At 39.9% G+C, this 18,853-nt stretch overlaps 2 protein-coding genes across 11 annotated transcripts in view; one reads left to right on the top strand and one right to left on the bottom strand.

The window, feature by feature from the left end:
* LOC126108459 (eukaryotic translation initiation factor 4 gamma 1-like) overlaps window positions 1-15,812 on the bottom strand; it is a 647,729-nt gene extending 631,917 nt beyond the window's left edge. For 5 of the 10 annotated variants that reach the window (XM_049913682.1, XM_049913688.1, XM_049913683.1 and 2 more), the window contains exons 1-2: window positions 15,616-15,811; window positions 15,273-15,485 (exon numbers count right to left, since the gene is read on the bottom strand). In XM_049913682.1, the coding sequence (XP_049769639.1) occupies window positions 15,273-15,408 (136 nt within the window). In that variant the 5' untranslated portion in view covers window positions 15,409-15,485; window positions 15,616-15,811. Of the gene's footprint in view, window positions 1-15,206; window positions 15,486-15,615 lie in introns of those variants that run through there. The other 5 variants (XM_049913677.1, XM_049913691.1, XM_049913681.1 and 2 more) reach the window with 5 other exon arrangements.
* A 311-nt stretch (window positions 15,813-16,123) lies between these two features.
* Window positions 16,124-18,853, top strand: part of LOC126108462 (protein LZIC-like) — a 69,436-nt gene continuing 66,706 nt past the window's right edge. The window contains exons 1-3 of the mRNA XM_049913692.1: window positions 16,124-16,246; window positions 16,376-16,548; window positions 16,640-16,757. Coding sequence (XP_049769649.1) covers window positions 16,657-16,757 — 101 coding nt within the window. The 5' untranslated portion in view covers window positions 16,124-16,246; window positions 16,376-16,548; window positions 16,640-16,656. The remainder of the gene's footprint in view (window positions 16,247-16,375; window positions 16,549-16,639; window positions 16,758-18,853) is intronic.

Below are 18,853 nucleotides of genomic sequence, written 5' to 3' on the forward strand. Positions count from 1 at the left end.
AAATGAAACTAGCAATAAACTTAACATCGAAACTGGGAACCACACACTGGACGAAGTACAAGAATTCTGTTAATTTGGGAGCAAAATAATGCGACAGGCAGAGCGAGGAGGATATAAGCGGCAGACTGGCACCAGGAAATAGAGCATTTCTGGCCAAAACAAGTCTACTATTATCAAAATTTGGTTTTAATTTGAGGAAGAAAGTTCCGAGGACATACATTTGGAGCACGGCGTTGTGTGGAAGCAAATCGTGGACAGCCTGTAAAACTGAAAAAGGAGCGAATTGAAGCATTTCAGATGTGCCGTCAGAGAAGGATGTTGAAAATTATCAACTGGTAAGAAACTGAGGAGGTAGTCCACACAACTGGGGACGGAAATGAAAACTCTGACAAGAGAAAGGGCAGGATGGTACGACACGTGATAACCGTCCGGAATAACTTCCACCGTACTACAGGGAGCTGTAGACGGTAAAACTGTAGGGGTAGACAGAGTTTGGAATACAACCAAGAAATAATTGAGAACACTGGGTGCACGCACTGCTCCGAGATGAAGAGGTGGCACGGGAGATCTCGGTGGTTCTGGGCCTTTTGTGGTTTCTGGACAATAGAAGCTACCACAGTACTGTTTGTACCACTCTGTCAGTCCGCGACACGTGGTGCCGAACTGTCTACGTAGACAGCTGCACACTGCAGGAGGGCTGCAGTACTGTGGACCACACAGTGGTAACTCCGTGCCACAGTAACACACTGCAGTCACTCAGACACGCACCCACCGTGTACGACACTGTGCTGCCGACCAGTTCGACACGCGGTACTGTCGTAGCGGCAGTTGAGATACCGTAAGTCAAAACCGTTTCGCACACAAAAGTCATTACCCCCGTTCCAGCTCACTCGATATTGGTCTACTTCTACTGCTGCCGATTGCCAGCCTGAGCTTATCTCACTGCTGATGTCATCTGGAATGCTTCGCCTACTCCTATATACAATGCTAACTCCTAATTCCATCTTTATACCATTATTTACTTCCCTAGTTTTTTATTCAAGGCATCTTACATTCACACCTCACACTTTCAAGCTTATTTTTAATTGAAACTTCCTAGCAGATAACAACTGTGTGCCAGACTGGGACTCAAACCCGGGATCTTTTCCTTCTAAGGGCAGTCCTCTACCAACTGAACTGCCTGTTGTCACAGGCATACTTACTCCATCACCAGATCTCTTATCTTCAGCTGGAAAAGCACTTTCCTGTGAAAGGCAAAGATCCCAGTCTAGTAAACAGATTTAACCTGCCAGGAATTCCCATATCAGCACACATTCCACTGCAAAGCAAAAACTCATTCTGATCATTTTAAATTTTCTTTACTATCAATATAATATCTTACAATATATATTATCTTGTAGCTGTGGTGTGATGTACCATTCGTCATGTAACATCACGGCCTTCAACAAGTAGGCTACATGTCAAATCGTTTTTACGCTTTTAACTTTAATCTTACATAACACGTTAAACCGTCTTACTACACATAAGACAGCACATGTTTAGTTTTTACATGTATTAATTTTAATAACTATGTTCAAATACAGTATGGAGAAAAATTGTGTCACGAAATTTTAACCCCGGATAGCTGATGATGCAGGTAGGAACCAAACTTACTAACGTCGTGTAGGTCGACAACGCACCACTTTTAAACGACGGAAACTCAGCGCCACGTGCTCCGATCGGCTGTGGGGTTGTCCCGTTGTCGTTTGTCAGTTGACGGGCAGCGCTACAGCTGTCGGTTCCAATCGGAGCGCACGACGCCACATTTCCGTAGTTTAAAAATTGTGCATTGTCGATCTAATAGTAATTTTTGTTCCTACTGGCATAAGCTAACCAGGGTTACAATTTCGTGACACAATTTTTCTCCACCCTATATACAGATTTCAGCTCATTTTAGAAATTTATGACACATATTCCTCCACTACATTTCTAATATATGCTATAAATATTTTATTTTATATGTTATACACGTATCCTGTAACTTGTCTGTACCTGGAATTTTACTAGTTCCAATAATTGTAGCCTTTAAATAAATCATATAAAATATGCTTCACACTCTTGCTGTTTTATTTACTATGTAACCATGTGTTGCTACAGTAAATTTTATGTAATGTGTTAATATTATTCACCACACACAGATGTAAGCAGACATGAGACTGCCCCTCAAAAGTCAGTATCAGCAGTATTGCACAGCATCAGGACCACATCTACTGTGGCTGCCAAGAAGAGCCACAATGGACAGTCTACAGCTGATGGAAGTTATCATTCACTGGTGTCAGAATCAAGCCAGAGTTAAAGGCAGATAAGTGCAAGTGAACACTGGACTGCTACACCCCAGACTGAACAGAGTCCACACTTAAATGCTTGAATTTGCTACTCGGCGTGCTCAGAGATGGGGAGGTGTATCGACCAGTATGTCAGCACAGTGTGCCACCAATGTAGCAGAAGGTGAGGCACTAGTCGAGTGTTGCCTTACAACCTCCGAGTGAGGCAGTATGAAATAATGCATAACTTCCGAGCACTGGAGCCTTCCCGCAACAGTCCAACGTAGCGGGCAGACCTGAGCTCGACGATCGAGAATTGAGGAAAGGAGCACGGACGAGCTCAATAAACCGTTGCAAATTCGCTCTTACCCCTAGAGCGAGGGAGCCCGACCTTTTTAGGCTTGAGATCTACTTTGTGCAATTTAGTCTATTTAGAGATCTGCTGACTTAAAAATTCACAAATGTTTCAACACAAAACAACACTGTAGCCAAAATTAACCATTCTTAATTACATAAAATACATAAAAGGTAATTTTCTCTGCACCAAAAGTTGCAGCCCTAAGACTAAATTTTCATGATATTGTAATTGTGAAAAAAAAATTAAAACAGACAGCATCAAAGCCGCTGAAAAAAGTCTGGTAAGATGCTTGGCTTTGCACATAACTGAAAGTTTATTACAATCTGGTGAATAGTTTGTCAGAACCAACCTCACATAGTCAAAGATGAGGCGGCTATTTGACACGGCAACCTCGATTTCGATAACACAAAGTATTTAAGTGATAATTACCTCAGTCGAGCACGTCGCCGTTTCTCAGAAACTCAAAAACACAGGTTCTTGTTGCCTACCGGAGGTGGAGCTCGTTCTCTCCCGCACCGCAGGAAACACTAAATGCTCTCCCGTGTCACCGCTACGCACCGAGTTACACCTTGCGAGCAGTACCCTCACTGTGCAGGAGGAAAGACTGTCGCTTAGTGCGAGCATTAAAGGCAGTGAAATCGAGATAGAAACGAAGGAAGTGGAGATACCGTTGTCAGATTTACCGCGAACAAATACCGTGCAAAACACTCATTATCGACAAACAGGTATTTTGCAAAACACACCTGATTTAGACATATTTTGGACAAAGGTATCAAAAGATCGATTCGTAAAGCCGTGGCGATCGACCAGTTGAGCACCCCCGTCCTACAGCCGCCACGTCGTGGGGAACGAGCTCAGCCACTTAAATAACCGACTTTTCGGAGCTCACAGTCACACTCAGTTATGCCGCCATTTGGTCCGTATCACCGACATCATCGAGAAGTACTGTTTACAGAGTTTTAGTGAAACCGTGACGAACTGATCGACGGCGGTCTACCCGCTTCCCGAGTTCAGTGTCGAGATGCGGCAATTACGATGCGAGCCACAGCTTTGACCTGCCACTGCAACCTACTCGGAGATCGCAGATGCGGAGGAGACTGGTGCACTGTCAGCCCTCCGCCTCCCTAGTGTCGTTTGCAGACGATCTGCAAGCTGTCATCCTCACAACCTGTAGGTGCGGTGCATCCCAGCAGCCGTCCCGTTAGCACCTGCTGCAATCTCGGTCACCCCCTGATGGGAGAGCAGGACTTGCCCTTCACAACCACCACTGTCCCGGACTGCACAGTCAGCTACATTCACTTAAGCAGATGACAGGCAGTCCACGAGGTGTACAGCCACCCTCTACTGCAGAACGTCCAGTAATGGTGAATACCCACACGGCAGCCCACGTGCCGTCTGTCATTCAATGACCAGCATCACAACTAATCGACGAGACGCTTTAACAGTTCTTCCTGGCACTCTCTGGATGCCTGCGCCCAGTACGACACTAGGCAGCACCTACTTTGCGTATTCATCCTGACAGTAAAATATCACTCCTTATATCACCGAGTGTAGTACTCGACCTCTCCCGCACCGCCGCTTGTGTCCCTGGCCCGTAGTGACCTTGAGCGACCCGGTCACTACAGAACTAAAGTCGCGTACTAACCTCGTGCTAAATTTGAGTAATGCTATGTTTCTAGTAATAAAATGTTGCTAACCTGTTTTTCAAACATTTTTGCTGTAGCTGTTGCCAAATCCTATATGGCACTGTGGTGAGACTGTATAGTCACTTCATGCAAGCGAGCCGCCTCGCTGACAGTAACCGCTTTTCCATGGTAGGAGGGTTCTCTTGCAGCCATCTATTTATTTTTGAGCACATTTAGTGAATACAAGTGCCCCTTTTCAGGCTTTAGAACGAACTTTTGTACTCCGGTACAAAACGCTATTACGGGTTCTCAGTAGACACCAGGCAGGAAATTGAAAATACCCAGATATTACGAAACAAATTAAGAGTATATCTTATTGACAATTTCTTTCTGCAAGGTAGGTGAATATTTGGACTAAGTGATGTCAATCCCACTTGACTTGTAATGTGTGTATTAAACAGGCTCAACTTTTCCAGTATACAGACATCTAATAGTGTTCTGTGAAATCAGCACAGCAGCATAGTGCTTAATATGAAACAGTATCTAAAAACAGAACATAATCTGTGAACGAGTGTACATAAATGTTCTAATGGTCCAGCTATATTTGCTGTACATGCGCTTTTTTATTATTTGGCAAAGTGTTAGCATAAGATGTGGTATTGAAATGATACACTGCATATGTTTGCTGACTGATGGAAAAAGTGCTGCAAGTGGGATAAAATCCTACTGTTATTGTTCTTGAAACTCTGTTGCATGGGAATTTATGAACGACCATGCATTATTACAACCTCACTGGACAGAGTACTCAGACAGAAGACGCGTGAGCGATGGTGGCAAGGTAAGGAATGGGGCAGACAGTGTGGAGTCTACAGGTACCAATGCTGAGCTAAAAGAGTAGTTGCAAACACCGGCCACTGTATTGCATTCTTTCCTGACTGGTAACACTGTAACTTGCACAAGGCCACACTAAAGGATAATGTTTTAAGTTAACAATGGTGCTGAATAAATAGACTTTTTTCAGGGAGATGTGTGGTGGACTTATTTTCAATTTGTTACAATACAGTGCATAATGTTTGACACTTTGTAGTAGGGAGAACTGTCTACTCTTTGGAATCGTTTTACACCTGGAGCAGCAGAACTTTGGTTTCTGTAGAAAGTTGGACACATATGCATTCAGACAGCAAACTTTGGCCCCAGTAGGGCTTTTTGTACTGGTTCTGCTGCTACGATATGGGATTTTCGTGTTAGGTCTCTTATTATGGCCAGTTTGTCTCAGTCAAATCAGTTGTACTCATAGTCCAATTAATTTTGGGCATGCAGCTGTGCAAATAAAATTTCCTCCACCGATATTTCGGCCGTGTATCATCTGGCCATCCTAAGAGTGAGTCTTGTGACTCATTCTGAGGATGACTGGACAATACACAGCCGAAATATCAGTGGAGAAAATTTTATTTGTGCAGCTGCATGCCCGAAATTTAATGGACTATTCATTACGCCGCGAGAAGTTGACAATACACATAGTTGTACTCATATTATTAAGGGATATTAGAGCTCAGGGCATTGGAGGCTGGACTTCTATCAGTACAACACGATCTTACAGCTTAAATATGAGACATACCACAGTGTTCTGAGGATCATGTGAACCACATCTACTTTTTTTTGGTTAGGAGTAAGGAAATTATTACTGTAAAGCTCTGAAAAAACAAGAAGCATTTACAATTCTATATCCCTGCAGCTGAATAGACATTTAAAACCTGCTTCCCCTAAGTACCCTTGCACAGCAAATAGTACTGTGTAACTGGAAAAAGCACCAGTCATTCCCATTTACAAAAAGGATAAAAGAAAGGCTGCACAGAATTACAGGCCAGTATCATTAACATCTGTACGTTGGAGAATGCTAGGGCATATTGTCAGTTTACCTCTTTAGCTGCTACAAATGTGCTTGCTGCATCCTGTGCTAAGATCGGCTTAGTCATTGCTGTACTGCTCGCCTAATGCTGCCACCTGCACTGGTAGATACCATTCTGGGCACTATGGTATGCTTCATCGAATTTTAAGGAAACTACTCAGTAAAAAAAAATCTGGTTTTTGCATATCTTATAGTCTGATATTTTTGCTCAATAGAAGACTGAATTTCTTTTCCTTATTCATCATAATTACTGCGCTGCATCAAATCAAATAAAGCACAGCACAAAATTTTAAGGCATCTGTGGAGGTAAAAGTGCACTGTGTGGACTGTGTATGGTTGATTTTAGCTCACATACATTGTTGAATATGAAGTGTAGATTAGACACCGAAATTTTCTTCAAAATTGAGAAGAGAGTGATATCTCATTTTGCTCTCAAGTTATTTGTTTTTATATCTGGTGGACAATTGCACACTATGTGCTCATTGCCATTCCTATGCATCGGGAACTGAGATCATAACAATTACCATACTTAAACAATGGAAAATCCAGCATGGAAGAATGACAATATTATGAGACGGACAATTGATACTAACCATATAGCGGAGATGTCGAGTTGCAGATAGGTACAACAGAAAGACTTTGGGAAATAAGCTTTTGGCATAGTTCAAGATACGGAAACGTGTTTTTTCCCAAATGATAGTACATAAACAAGGAGGTATGTTGTATGATAAATACTCATAACATTTTTATTCATCGAGATATGGAAATAACTTGTCCGCAGCAATTACAAGGTATGCGCTTTAAAAGGTAAACCCAGGGGCCATGTTTAAACACGTCCTCAGCACGTGGAGTTACTCGTCCAGAGCAATAAAAGAGTTAAACATTGTGGCATGCCTGGGGGAACACAAGCTTCACTCAAATAATGACCACAGATTCAGAAACACAACTCATTTTATTCATACACAATACCTTGGAAACAACATAGTTCAACATCATTTGCTAATGTAACAACTAACAGAACCCACAACATTATTCTAGACGAACGTAACTAAAATAAGATGTTGCTGAGGGAAGCGTAATACTATATCCAAAGCATTCAAAATACATAAATCATTTAGCAGTGAGCATCAGCAGCACTGTAAAAGTTTTTGCTGCTAATAGTGTTGTCTACAGGAAAGCGTCATAGATGCCGATCTTAAGAAATTGCGGACAGGCTCGGCGAAAATTTCCACTCACGAGTGGATACTCAATCTTCGGGGGCAAAAAGAGAGAGAGAGAGAGAGAGAGAGAGAGAGAGAGAGAGAGAATCAAATTCCAGGTTGATGATGTCATAAAGCTCCTGAATGTGTACAGACTTAGGGTGAGGGATCTCACATTACAAGAAAAGCTTCTCCATCCTCAAAGCTGAAACATAGTAGACAATAGACAGTAGTGTAACTAGAGTTTTTAAACATCGATAACTTATACGGAATAGTACTCATATAATCAACACACTTCGGAATATTAAATATTTTAAAATTTTTGATGTACAAAGTTCAGTAAAATTAAATTACAATGGTTGAAACCACAGAATTCCCTGAGATTTTGTTAAATTTTCTGAAAATTCTAAGTTTTCTAAAACATATTTGCCACCCACTTTCAGTGTGATGAATAGAAGCGCTGTTGAAATGGGAATAAATGTAATGTATACCTAAAACAAAGAGAAAGAACCCAACATAATGCAATGATGACATTAATAGTGAACAGCCTTAGCATGTCATGTATAGTATTCAGTAGCAAAATTAAGAAGCAGTACCGAGAGGAACCACACCTATAGCTGTTACCCATAACGATGCCACTTCTAGGGTTCAGGAAGGCCCCAGCTCAAATCCTCCGGAAGATTAACGATGAGGGCCGATGTGTCGGCAAGTCAGAATGTGGCTTTGAGGAGGTTTCCCCACATCCAACTACTGAGTACCAGGCTGGTACCTATGGCCCACCTCAGTTACACGATTTACAGAAATTTCAAAAAAGTTTTCACACTTTCCCATGGTGCGCACAAATTCCATCCTGGGTCGGGGTGCGGGTACTGAGGGGGAAGGGTGCAGGGACAGGATGGACAACTGGAAACTTTCCACCAATGACGAAGCTAAGTCCAGAATAACATTCCAACGCCACAATAACACGGGATAAGGCAAGAAAAAAGAAGGATAAAATTTTACCTACGACAGTGGAGGTGTAGTGTGCTGATGTTGGCCATGGTCTTTTGTGTTGATCATGGAGAAAATAATTAATGCTATTCCTGCTTTACAGCTGACAGGTTCTTCTATGTACCCTCATCCACTCAGTAAATTAATTATCTTTGTGAAGTGAACATTTCACAAAAGAAGGTTTCCATTAAAATGAAGAGATTAACACGGTCACATGATGCCGCAGCTGCTGCAAGCACAATTTAACTGAAAGAAGACTAAGAAGCAATACAGAATGAAACCATCACATAAAATCGGTATTAGGCAAGGCGAATGGAAGACGTGGATCTGCTCAAAGTGTTTTAGGAAAATGTCATGCAATCGCTATAGAAACCACATACAATACACTAGTGTGACCAATTTTAGAGTGCTGTTCCAGTGTTTCGAGGCCGTATCAAATATGCAAGACAGCGGATACAGAGACGTGCTGCTGGGATAGTAACAGGTCTGTATAGCCCCTATGAAACTGTAACAGAAATTCTTGGAAGAAAGAAGACGTTATTCTTGCGAAACTCTACTGTACGAGTTTAGAGACACTGTACATGAAGAAGACTGTTTAACTATTATGCTACACCGATGTATGCCTTACCTACAGACCACGAGAATAAGAGATTATGGTATATTCAGAGGCCTATATATATACTCATTTTCCCTCGATCAATATGCGGACAGAATAAAAAAGAGAACTGACAAAACTGGTACTATACGCCCTCCTCCATATTCTGTACAGTGACTACAGAGTATATACACTATTAGCCATTGAAATTGCTACACCAAGAGGAAATGCAGATGATGAACGGGTATTCATTGGACAAATATATTATACTAGAACTGACATGTGATTACATTTACACGCAATTTGGGTGCATAGATCCTGAGAAATCAGTACCCAGAACAACCAACTCTGGCCATAATAACGGCCTTGATACGCCTGGGCATTGAGTCAAACAGAGCTTGGATAGCGTGTACAGGTACAGCTGCCTGTGCAGCTTCAACAACTACCACAGTTCATCAAGAGTAGTGACTGGCGTATTTTGATGAGGCAGTTGCTCAGCCACCATTGAACAGACGTTTTCAATTGGTGAGAGATCTGGAGAATGTGCTGGCCAGGTCAGCAGTCGAACATTTTCTGTATCCAGAAACGTCCGTACAGGACCTGCAACATGCGGTCATGGATTATCCTGCTGAAATATAGGGTTTCACAGGGATCGAATGAAGGGTAGAGCCACGGGTTGTAACACATCTGAAACATAATGTCCACTGTTCAAAGTGCCGTCAATGCGAACAAGAGGTGACCGAGACGTGTAACCAATGGCACCCCATACCATCACGCCGGGTGATACTCCAGTATGGCGATGACGAATACACACTTCCAATGTGCGCTCACCGCGATGTCGCCAAACATGGATGCAACCATAATGATGCTGTAAATAGAACCTGGATTCATCCGAAAAAATGATGTTATTCGTCCACCCAGGTTCGTCATTGAGTACACCATCGCAGGCGCTCGTGTCTGTGATGCAGCGCCAAGGGTAACCGCAGCCATGTTCTCCGAGCTGATAGTCCATGCTGCTGCAAACGTCAAACTGTTCGTGCAGATGGTTGTTGTCTTGCAAACGTCCCCATCTGTTGACTCGGGGATCGAGACGTGGCTGCACGATCCGTTACAGCCATGTGGCTAAGACGCCTATCATGTTGACTGCTAGTGATACGAGGCCGTTGGGATCCAGCACGGCGTTCCGTATTACCCTCCTGAACCCACCGATTCCATATTCTGCTAACAATCATCGAATCTCGACCAACGCGAGCAGCAATGTCGCGATACGATAAACCGCATGTCAGCACGTTTTGGTGTCGCCACCGGGGCCAACCTGGTGTGAATGCTCTGAAAAGCTAACCATTTGCATATCACAGCATCTTCTTCCTGTCGGTTAAATTTCGCGTCTGTAGCACGTCATCTTCGTGGTGTAGCAATTTTAATGGCCAGTAGTGTATGTAAGTGTTAATACAAGTCCGTTGTTAAAAATACTGCATCACCTGTTTTTTGTTGCCTAAAACAACAAGGGTACAAACTACAATACTACTGGTTACATGCAGGGATTCACAGCAGACCTTCAACATAAAATTAAATATGACATATTTCATAAAAAGGTGTAAAGATTTGCCATTGTTCAATTACACAGCTATGAACCGATTAATGGAAAAATTAACACATGCAAATACCAGGAGTAAGCATACACAGAAATTAAACATGCAACGGCCACATGAAACCAGTCTACGCCACAGCAGATGCAAGACTGCGTTTCAGTGAAAGAATCCTCAGGACGTGTAGTGCACCCAAGAAAGAGGCAGCATGCAAAATACTCATTTCAATCAATATCCGAACATTGCTTGTCAGCCGAAGACTCTCATAAGGTACAGTTGATATACAAATTAGAACTATGAAGAGCTGTTCAATTTGGATTCCAGAGAAATGTACAAATTTAAGAAGTAAAACAAAACTTGTGACTTGCCTTAGAAGATACGTTAGAGAAAGGAAACCCAGTTTATAGCATATCTAGATTTGGAGAAAGCATATGACAACACAGACTGGAACACGCTATGTAAAATTGTGAAGGTAGCAGCAATCAAATATAGGGTGCAAAAACTTATCTACAATTTGTAAAAAAGCTGCAATGAAGTTATAGGAGTCACACAATAAACAATGGAGGCGGGAGTTGGGAATGGAGTGAGACAGGTTTGTTGCCTATCCTCAATGTTATTCTACATGTACACTGAGCAGTAAAAACAGAATTTTTAAAGGGAATTAACAGTTCAGGTCAACATACAAAAACTGTGAGAATCACTGGTGACATTGTAATTCTGCCAGAGATCACAAAGGGCTTTGAAGAGCAGTGGAAAACAGAATGAATGGATAATACCATAAAATGGGGTTATAAGAGGACCATCAACAAAAGTAAAGGGAAATGGAATGTATCCTAATTAAACCAGATGATGCTCAGGCTATTAGTCTATGGAATGAGATATTAAAAATGAGATTTGCCAAACGGGTAACAAAATAACTGATGATACGGCAAAGTGGAGGGAATGTAAAATGCAGACTGGCAACAGCAGAATATCATTTCTGGAAAGGAGGAATTTGTTAAAATCAAATGTAAATTTAAGTACATGGAACTCTCTTCTGACAGTATTTGTCCAATATGTAGCCTTGTATAGAAGGTAAATGTGGACAATAAGCAGTGAGGGCAAAAAGGGAACAGAAGCTTTTGTAATGTGGAGCTACAGAAGAATGGAGAAGATTAGATGGGAAGATCAGATAACTAACTGATTAGAATTGGGGAGAAACAAAATTTGTGGCACAACTTGACTTTTGGTAATGGAGAGGGAGTGGTGAGGGTGAAGGAGGGGGAGATGGGGGGGGGCTTGAATCAAAAGCAACACAATTTATCATTTGTTATTCCTATATGCCTACACACAGCTCAGATCAACATATCTCGTATTTGAAGAGCAGTGGTCTATCCTTATATAATGTATATTCCTTGCTGGATTTACCATCAATATATTTAGAAACACGTAACTGTTATATAAATAACTATGCAGATTTCATATACTGCTTGAACACAATCTCTGTAGACTACTGAATCTACACGGTATTTGTTAACAATACATGTCTTGCTTTGTATTGAGTGTGGCTTTTTTGCCAACAGTACCATTTGGTTAAAAAGTCTTGGGTCCACAAAGGCAATATTTTATATCAATAACACGTTTTATTCACCACTACTGGCTAATTCCAAATTGACATTTTCAAATGTACCTGGTAAAATGATGGCATACATATGAGAATACACACACACACACACACACACACACACACACACACACAAAATTTTGTATGCCCATTCGATAGAGTGGTCCCAGGTTAGTCGAGCATTATATTCTTCTTGTTGATAATACATTAACAGGGACAGTTAAACATGAAGAATAAACACCAATCCAGCAGACACTCAAAAGCGCTGCCTGCTTGAAGGTAGCAATCACTGGGGACAAGGCAGTAGTGTCGTTGCTGGAGCGCTGGTTATTCTTCAAGTCATAGTGTCCCTGTTAATAAATACTGATAATACAAATATCGTGTAACATGGGATCACTCTAACGAATGGGCACATAAAATTCTGTTTTAAAAATCATTTTGGTTTTAATGGGGGAAAAAAACAAATGCTTTCCATTGACAATGGGCATCATATGAAAGATGTGATCACTATTTATTTGTTATACCTGAGGAAATGCATCTCATGACTCTTAGGACATGACATCGTGTGCGTGTGTGATCTCATGTACATTAAGTATTATGTTTTTCTTGTTTTGGCATTTTATTTATCTTTTAGTATACTCATGACTGCATCATCATGCTGGTTGTCTCTGTGTACATATTCCCCCTTGTTCACATCCTCACATACATCAACTGTTGTGTCGGTTATGTATATCTGAAAATGGCCATTATGATAAAATTGATCAACAGAAGTGTGTAAAGCATTTTACTGAAATATACAGCCTGAGTGGAATTGTTGCTCTCTCTCTCTTTTCTTCTTCCTTTTCTTTTTCTGGTGACACTGGAATGTCACTCAGTGCCCCTTGGGTAATAGCATGTGACAGCACAAGCATACATTACTTGCCCAATGATGTATATTACTTGTGAAGACCCGATCTCCCTTCATACATTGTCTCATATGCCAAATGCTGTCTGTAATGCCAGTATTTAGCATGTACACAAAAGGGGATGGATGGAAAAGAACGATACAGTCAATGGGTCAGACAGCCTAACACACAAAATTTCACTGACAATGTGCTTGTGTGTAGAAAGTGTGAAACCATTACCAACTTTGCAGATTTAAATAATAAATTAAAGTTCTACATTTTACTTCAAATTTGCACCATTTTGTAACTGCCTTGGCAACAGAAGACACACGCATTACAATTTATCATAACAGAAGGTTGTGCTAAAAGTAATGAAACATGCAATCCAAATTATCCACACTGGCATTCATCAGCCCATGAGAACACAAAAAACTCACACACACTCATTTAGTTCCAATCAGCATAATAATATTCTGGGTTCACACATGCTGATGTCATTCTGGGAACAACAATATAAATATCTGATAATACAAAATTAATATAACTTCCTTTTGTCTGTACCAAGGCTGCAAATAAAATATCAAATCCATTTAATATCGGAATTATACATTTAGTTTCATATGGGGAAGAGAAAGAACTGTCAAGCACAGCAAAATTGGTAGCATATGGATGTTAAAGTTCTAATGAGACAACCATGAAATTAATCCAGTGCTTCTGGGACAAATGAACTATATTAACTCCACCAAGTGTATTTTATTGTGGCGCAAAATAAATTCAAGCAAAAAAATTCTGGCTACCGTATACAAAACAGTTTATTCCGCCTTAACTGAAAAGTTTGGCTTCCGATCCCGTGAAAAACGGCATAATTTGGGAAAGACTTGCCATCGCAATCGAATGTCAACAAACCACTGCGATCGACATATTGGTCTGTGTTCACTGGAGGAATGTCTAATTTTCTGTTCCACAAACTGACAATTCAACAAAAGTACAAACAAATTATTAAAATGTAGGTCCAACTTCTTTAAATTAAAAAACATACTTTGAAAGTATTTAAAAACTCTCAACGGGCGCATTTAACAAAATACCTATACTGCGGACAGTTCCATAACAGCTGACTGTAATATTTACTGTGATGAATGACTTAACAATACATTGCGAATCATCATCTACCATAAACATTTACAGAACTGACTGTCATCTTGAATTGTGGAAAGCGAATGTGGCGTAACGAAAAGAATTTTTCGGGCTTTTTCAATGAAAGAAAACCACTGATTTATTTTTTACATTATAAATAACAGCCACCTTTAGATGTAACTTTGATTCCACGCAGATTATTGGGGGATGCCTTTACGAATGAGTAATTGCTGCATTATTATTTCGAAATATGTAACATCTTGTCGAAAACATATAAAACGAGTCGAGAAGCACGAATAAACCCCAATTCCATTAACTGTCTACGTATCACAAGAAAGGCATATAATTTTACAATTTATGAACACCTCATAAACAACAATCTTCTGGCGCTGTTCATTGTCGAGAACAATGTTTTTCCACATCTAGTTTCAAAAATACAGAATTTAGACAACTTTAAGACGAACACTGTAAATCTCTTCAGCAGACAATTTCAAAATCACAAGTAAAATGCACAATATTAAAACTGTAATGGGTATATACTGTAGCCTACTGTTTTGCGATTATCCAGCCTATTGGTATTTTAATCAAGTACGCAATATGTAACATTACATGCATATCAATTGCCTGTCATGACAACATCTATTGTTGTGCACTGATATAATCACATTGCCGGCAGAAAATCTGTTTGGAAATTCTACTTCACGAATTAGAAGGGCACACCCACTTTTCCATTTGTCGCCGAATACGACACATAAAACCAACACCTATTACATCATTTCACGTGGCTGAGAAGCGTTGATTCCTTGCTCAATTTCAATGTATCATTGTTTTTTCCAATTAAAAACAAGGTATTTCATCAGGTGTGAGTTGTTAACCTCAAATCTTAACAGTGCTCTGAAGTAATGCGGATTGCAAACAAATGAAGCGAAGATTTCGTCACAGCAATGGAGTGATGTGCTCGTTTCCCTTCACCCGAATGAATAATCAACGCAAAACAGCAAGTACTTTGCATCTTACCGAGTGTGAAAGTTGAATTCGCTGGCTGCGGATTGTAAAGCCACATCACTCAAACTTGGCACTTACCGTTCAGGCGACAATCGACTATTTTTGAGGCGGCGCTGGCCTGCTGGAATGGAAACGTCGGGTGAGCGAAGCGTTGCTGGCTAAATCCTTGATGATTCGGTATCCCTTGGTGATTTTTGCCTTTAGGAATGCTCATGGCAGCATATATTGTCGTACGTTTGAAGTCCTCATACAAGGACCTTTCGTTTCGCAAGTGATATTTCGAATTAACTCCTGGAAAATTGAGCAATGTATCGAAGTGACACTGGTGTTCCGAGCGAATAAAATCATTTAATTACAATGACGAGGCACTATAAACACAAACAATTGCTTATTTATTTAATTTTTAACGAATCCTTGGTACCTTAACACAATCTTGTTGGAGATCTCTTCGTGAGTTTCCGTGAGTCATTCGTGAACCCTCGCTCGTAGATGCAAGGGGTGAGAGGATTCGCACCTGTGAAGCGGTATGGAAATATCCTTGATTTTCAACTTTTTTGACTGTTTTATCAGAAGTGAGACGATAACACGGTATCTTTGTAATGGTACGGCACAGTGGTTTGCCTCCCACGGCACTATTTACTAGCGGAAGAAAAACACGCGGTATACCGCGTGGAAAAAATACAAGCGTAAACACATGTTGTCAAACACATGTGGATGCCATCTACCGGTTGCAGCGTGAAGGTATCGCGTAGAGCGAAAACCGAAATTCTGAAGTTAATGTAGAACAAGGATTAGTCAGATTCGCAGGTCTTTTCTTCAGTTTAAAGACTGAAGATGTATGGTAAATTTTTACAAATTCTTTTCTCTGATGGCTTTTTTCTCTTATTTCAAATAAGCTGACAACGGCGCTACCTGTTGGTTTCGTACAAAGATATCTAAAGATGTATTCTGTTTGCAAACATTGTCTGTTATTTGTTCAATTGAAAAAAAGAGCGGAGATAAAATTAAAAAATAAAAACAAAACAAAATATCCATTGAGACTTTCGCAGAAGGTAATTATGTAACGTACCCTACTGCATATATATCATATAGCTTGTTTGTAATTTGACGTAATGATACTAAAAACACTCCAGTTTTAGGAAATAGCACTCATTGTTTTGTGTTTCATTTTTCCTCGTCAGCAACTGGATGCACTTCAACTTAAGCAAGTATGTAAGAGTTCGAAGGTCTTTGGTCTGAGAAGTAAACAAAGTATATAGATGATATTGCTGGAGATTAAAGTGAGATGTAGAGCAGAAAATCTGACGTTAGGCGTAGGAACCGTCAAAGCAGTCACTGAAAGACATTAAGTTTGGTAAAGTGATTTGCAAAATAATTGTGGTGTACTACACACGGTTGTTGTTCCACATATGCAATTGATTTGACCGTAATCGGATTTGTTGCAGAACTAGACAGTTATAAAATGACTTCCCGAGGCCAGGTGGAAACTGAGAAGTTGAAACAAAACTTGGAAGCACAGTTAGAAAGACTGGTGCAGCAGCTTGCTGATCTAGAGGAATGCAGGTAGGCATGTCCCAAAATATAGTTAACTGCCAATTGGGACCCATAGGAAAAAATAATTTTACTAATATGTACTATAAATATCGTACCTGGTTAAGACCACACAGTTGTCAAGTTTACACTTGGGATTTCGCAGCCATTAGCATAATTATGTATAATTAACAATCGTAATATTTGTTTTTGGAAGGAAAAATTGCTCTTTTTCCTGTTGTTTAATGGAAAAAAACCATGAAAGCGCGCTGATGACAGAAACGTCAGGATACATATTTATTTATTTTAGAGTTCCGTGGATCCTTGAGGCGAATGTATCGCAAGGATGTAGAACGTGTCAGGTTGTTACAGTAACAGCCACATGTAGATGATCATGAGGCAACCAATTTAACATATGTAAGCAGATATACGAAAAAGGAATCCACATGTCAAATAATTACACACAAAAATTCAGATAAGAACACAGAAAATTAGACAGTAATGACATAAATGATTGCATAGATAATAGTGCTGTTATGACATAGATGATTACATAAACAAATTTAAAGTAATTCATCTAAAAAATGTTCCGCCAACAAGTGGTATGCTAATCTACATAATCAGTTCTATTAGAAATGCATGCAATTAAACATTAATTCGAGAAGTATTATGTATTATCAAAGAATTCCTGTAAAGAATAGAAAGAATTATCCAAAAGATAAAGTTTTAGCTCTGTTTTTAATTTAGTAAGGTCCCCAATGACTGATTTGATATGGACAGGAAGTTTATTGAACACTTTTATATTTGGATAATGAACTCCTTTCTGTACCATGCTGAGATTTTTAAATCATTGTGAAGATCATGTTTTCTTCTTGTATTGTGATCATGGTACACACTATTCATTTTGTAAATTGCATAAGTTTTGTTCACGAAGCACATTAGTGACAAGATGTGTTGACGAGGCATGGTGAGGATCCCCAGCTGTTTGAATAAATTTCTGCAAGAAGAACTAGGATGCACTCTACTTATAATCCTGATAACTCTCTTCTGTTCAACAAAGACTGTATTTGCTTGTGGTTGATTTCCCCAGAATATGATGCCATATGCAAATAACCAACATATGTAGTTTTGACTGTTTCCATGTCACAAACAGATGCAATTGAACAAATGGCAAATACTGCTGAAATGTCTTCTACATAGGTCAGTCACGTGGACAGACCAGTTTAGTTTGTTATCAATATGTAAACCCAGAAATTTGGAAGATACAACTTTCACTATTTCTTTGTCTCCACATTTTATTTCAACATTTTCCAATTTTTTGTTTACTGTTTGAAACTGAATGAAATGAGTCTTATTAACATTGAGGGACAGACCATTTGCAGTGAACCAATCTAGAACTTCTTGGAATATAATGATCACAGTGTTCCCTAGACTGCATTTGGGTACCTTGTCAATCATAATGGTTGTCATCTGCAAATAGGGTGAAGTGTGCTTCTTGGGTCACACACCATAGGAGGTCATTTACAAAGATTAAGAAAAGTAAGGGACCAAGCCCTGTGGCACTCCACAGTTAAATGTACCCCAATGAGAGCTGGCAGGCGCCTTTGCACAATTGTTCAATACTATCTTCTGATTTCTGTCATCTAGATACAACTCGAGCCACTTCCCTACTTTATCTTTTAAGTCGTAATGCTCCGCCCATCTTAGTAGAATCTTGTGATCTACACAGTCAAATGCTTTTGACAGATCACAAAAGATTCCAATTTGTGACATTTTCTTGTTTATTGATTCAAGGAGTTTGTTGACAAATGTGAATATGGCTTGTTCAGTTGAAACACCCTTTTGAAATCCAAACTGATTTTTATTAAGGTTGTTATATTTATTAAGGTGAGCCATGTTTCTATTGTACATGAGTTTCTCAAGGATTTTTGAAAGACTTGTTAACAATGAAATTGGGCGGTAGTTAGAAACCTCCGGTTTATCACCCTTTTTGAAGAGTGGTTTAACAACTGCAAATTTTAGTCTATTAGGGACAGTACTGTGATTTAGAGATTCATTAAATATGTGACACAGAACTTTAACAATATATTTGTGGCAATGTTTCAGTACTTTGATAGATATATTGTCCA

This window comes from Schistocerca cancellata, chromosome 11 (assembly GCF_023864275.1).
Source record: "Schistocerca cancellata isolate TAMUIC-IGC-003103 chromosome 11, iqSchCanc2.1, whole genome shotgun sequence".
Classification (NCBI taxonomy): domain Eukaryota; kingdom Metazoa; phylum Arthropoda; class Insecta; order Orthoptera; family Acrididae; genus Schistocerca; species Schistocerca cancellata.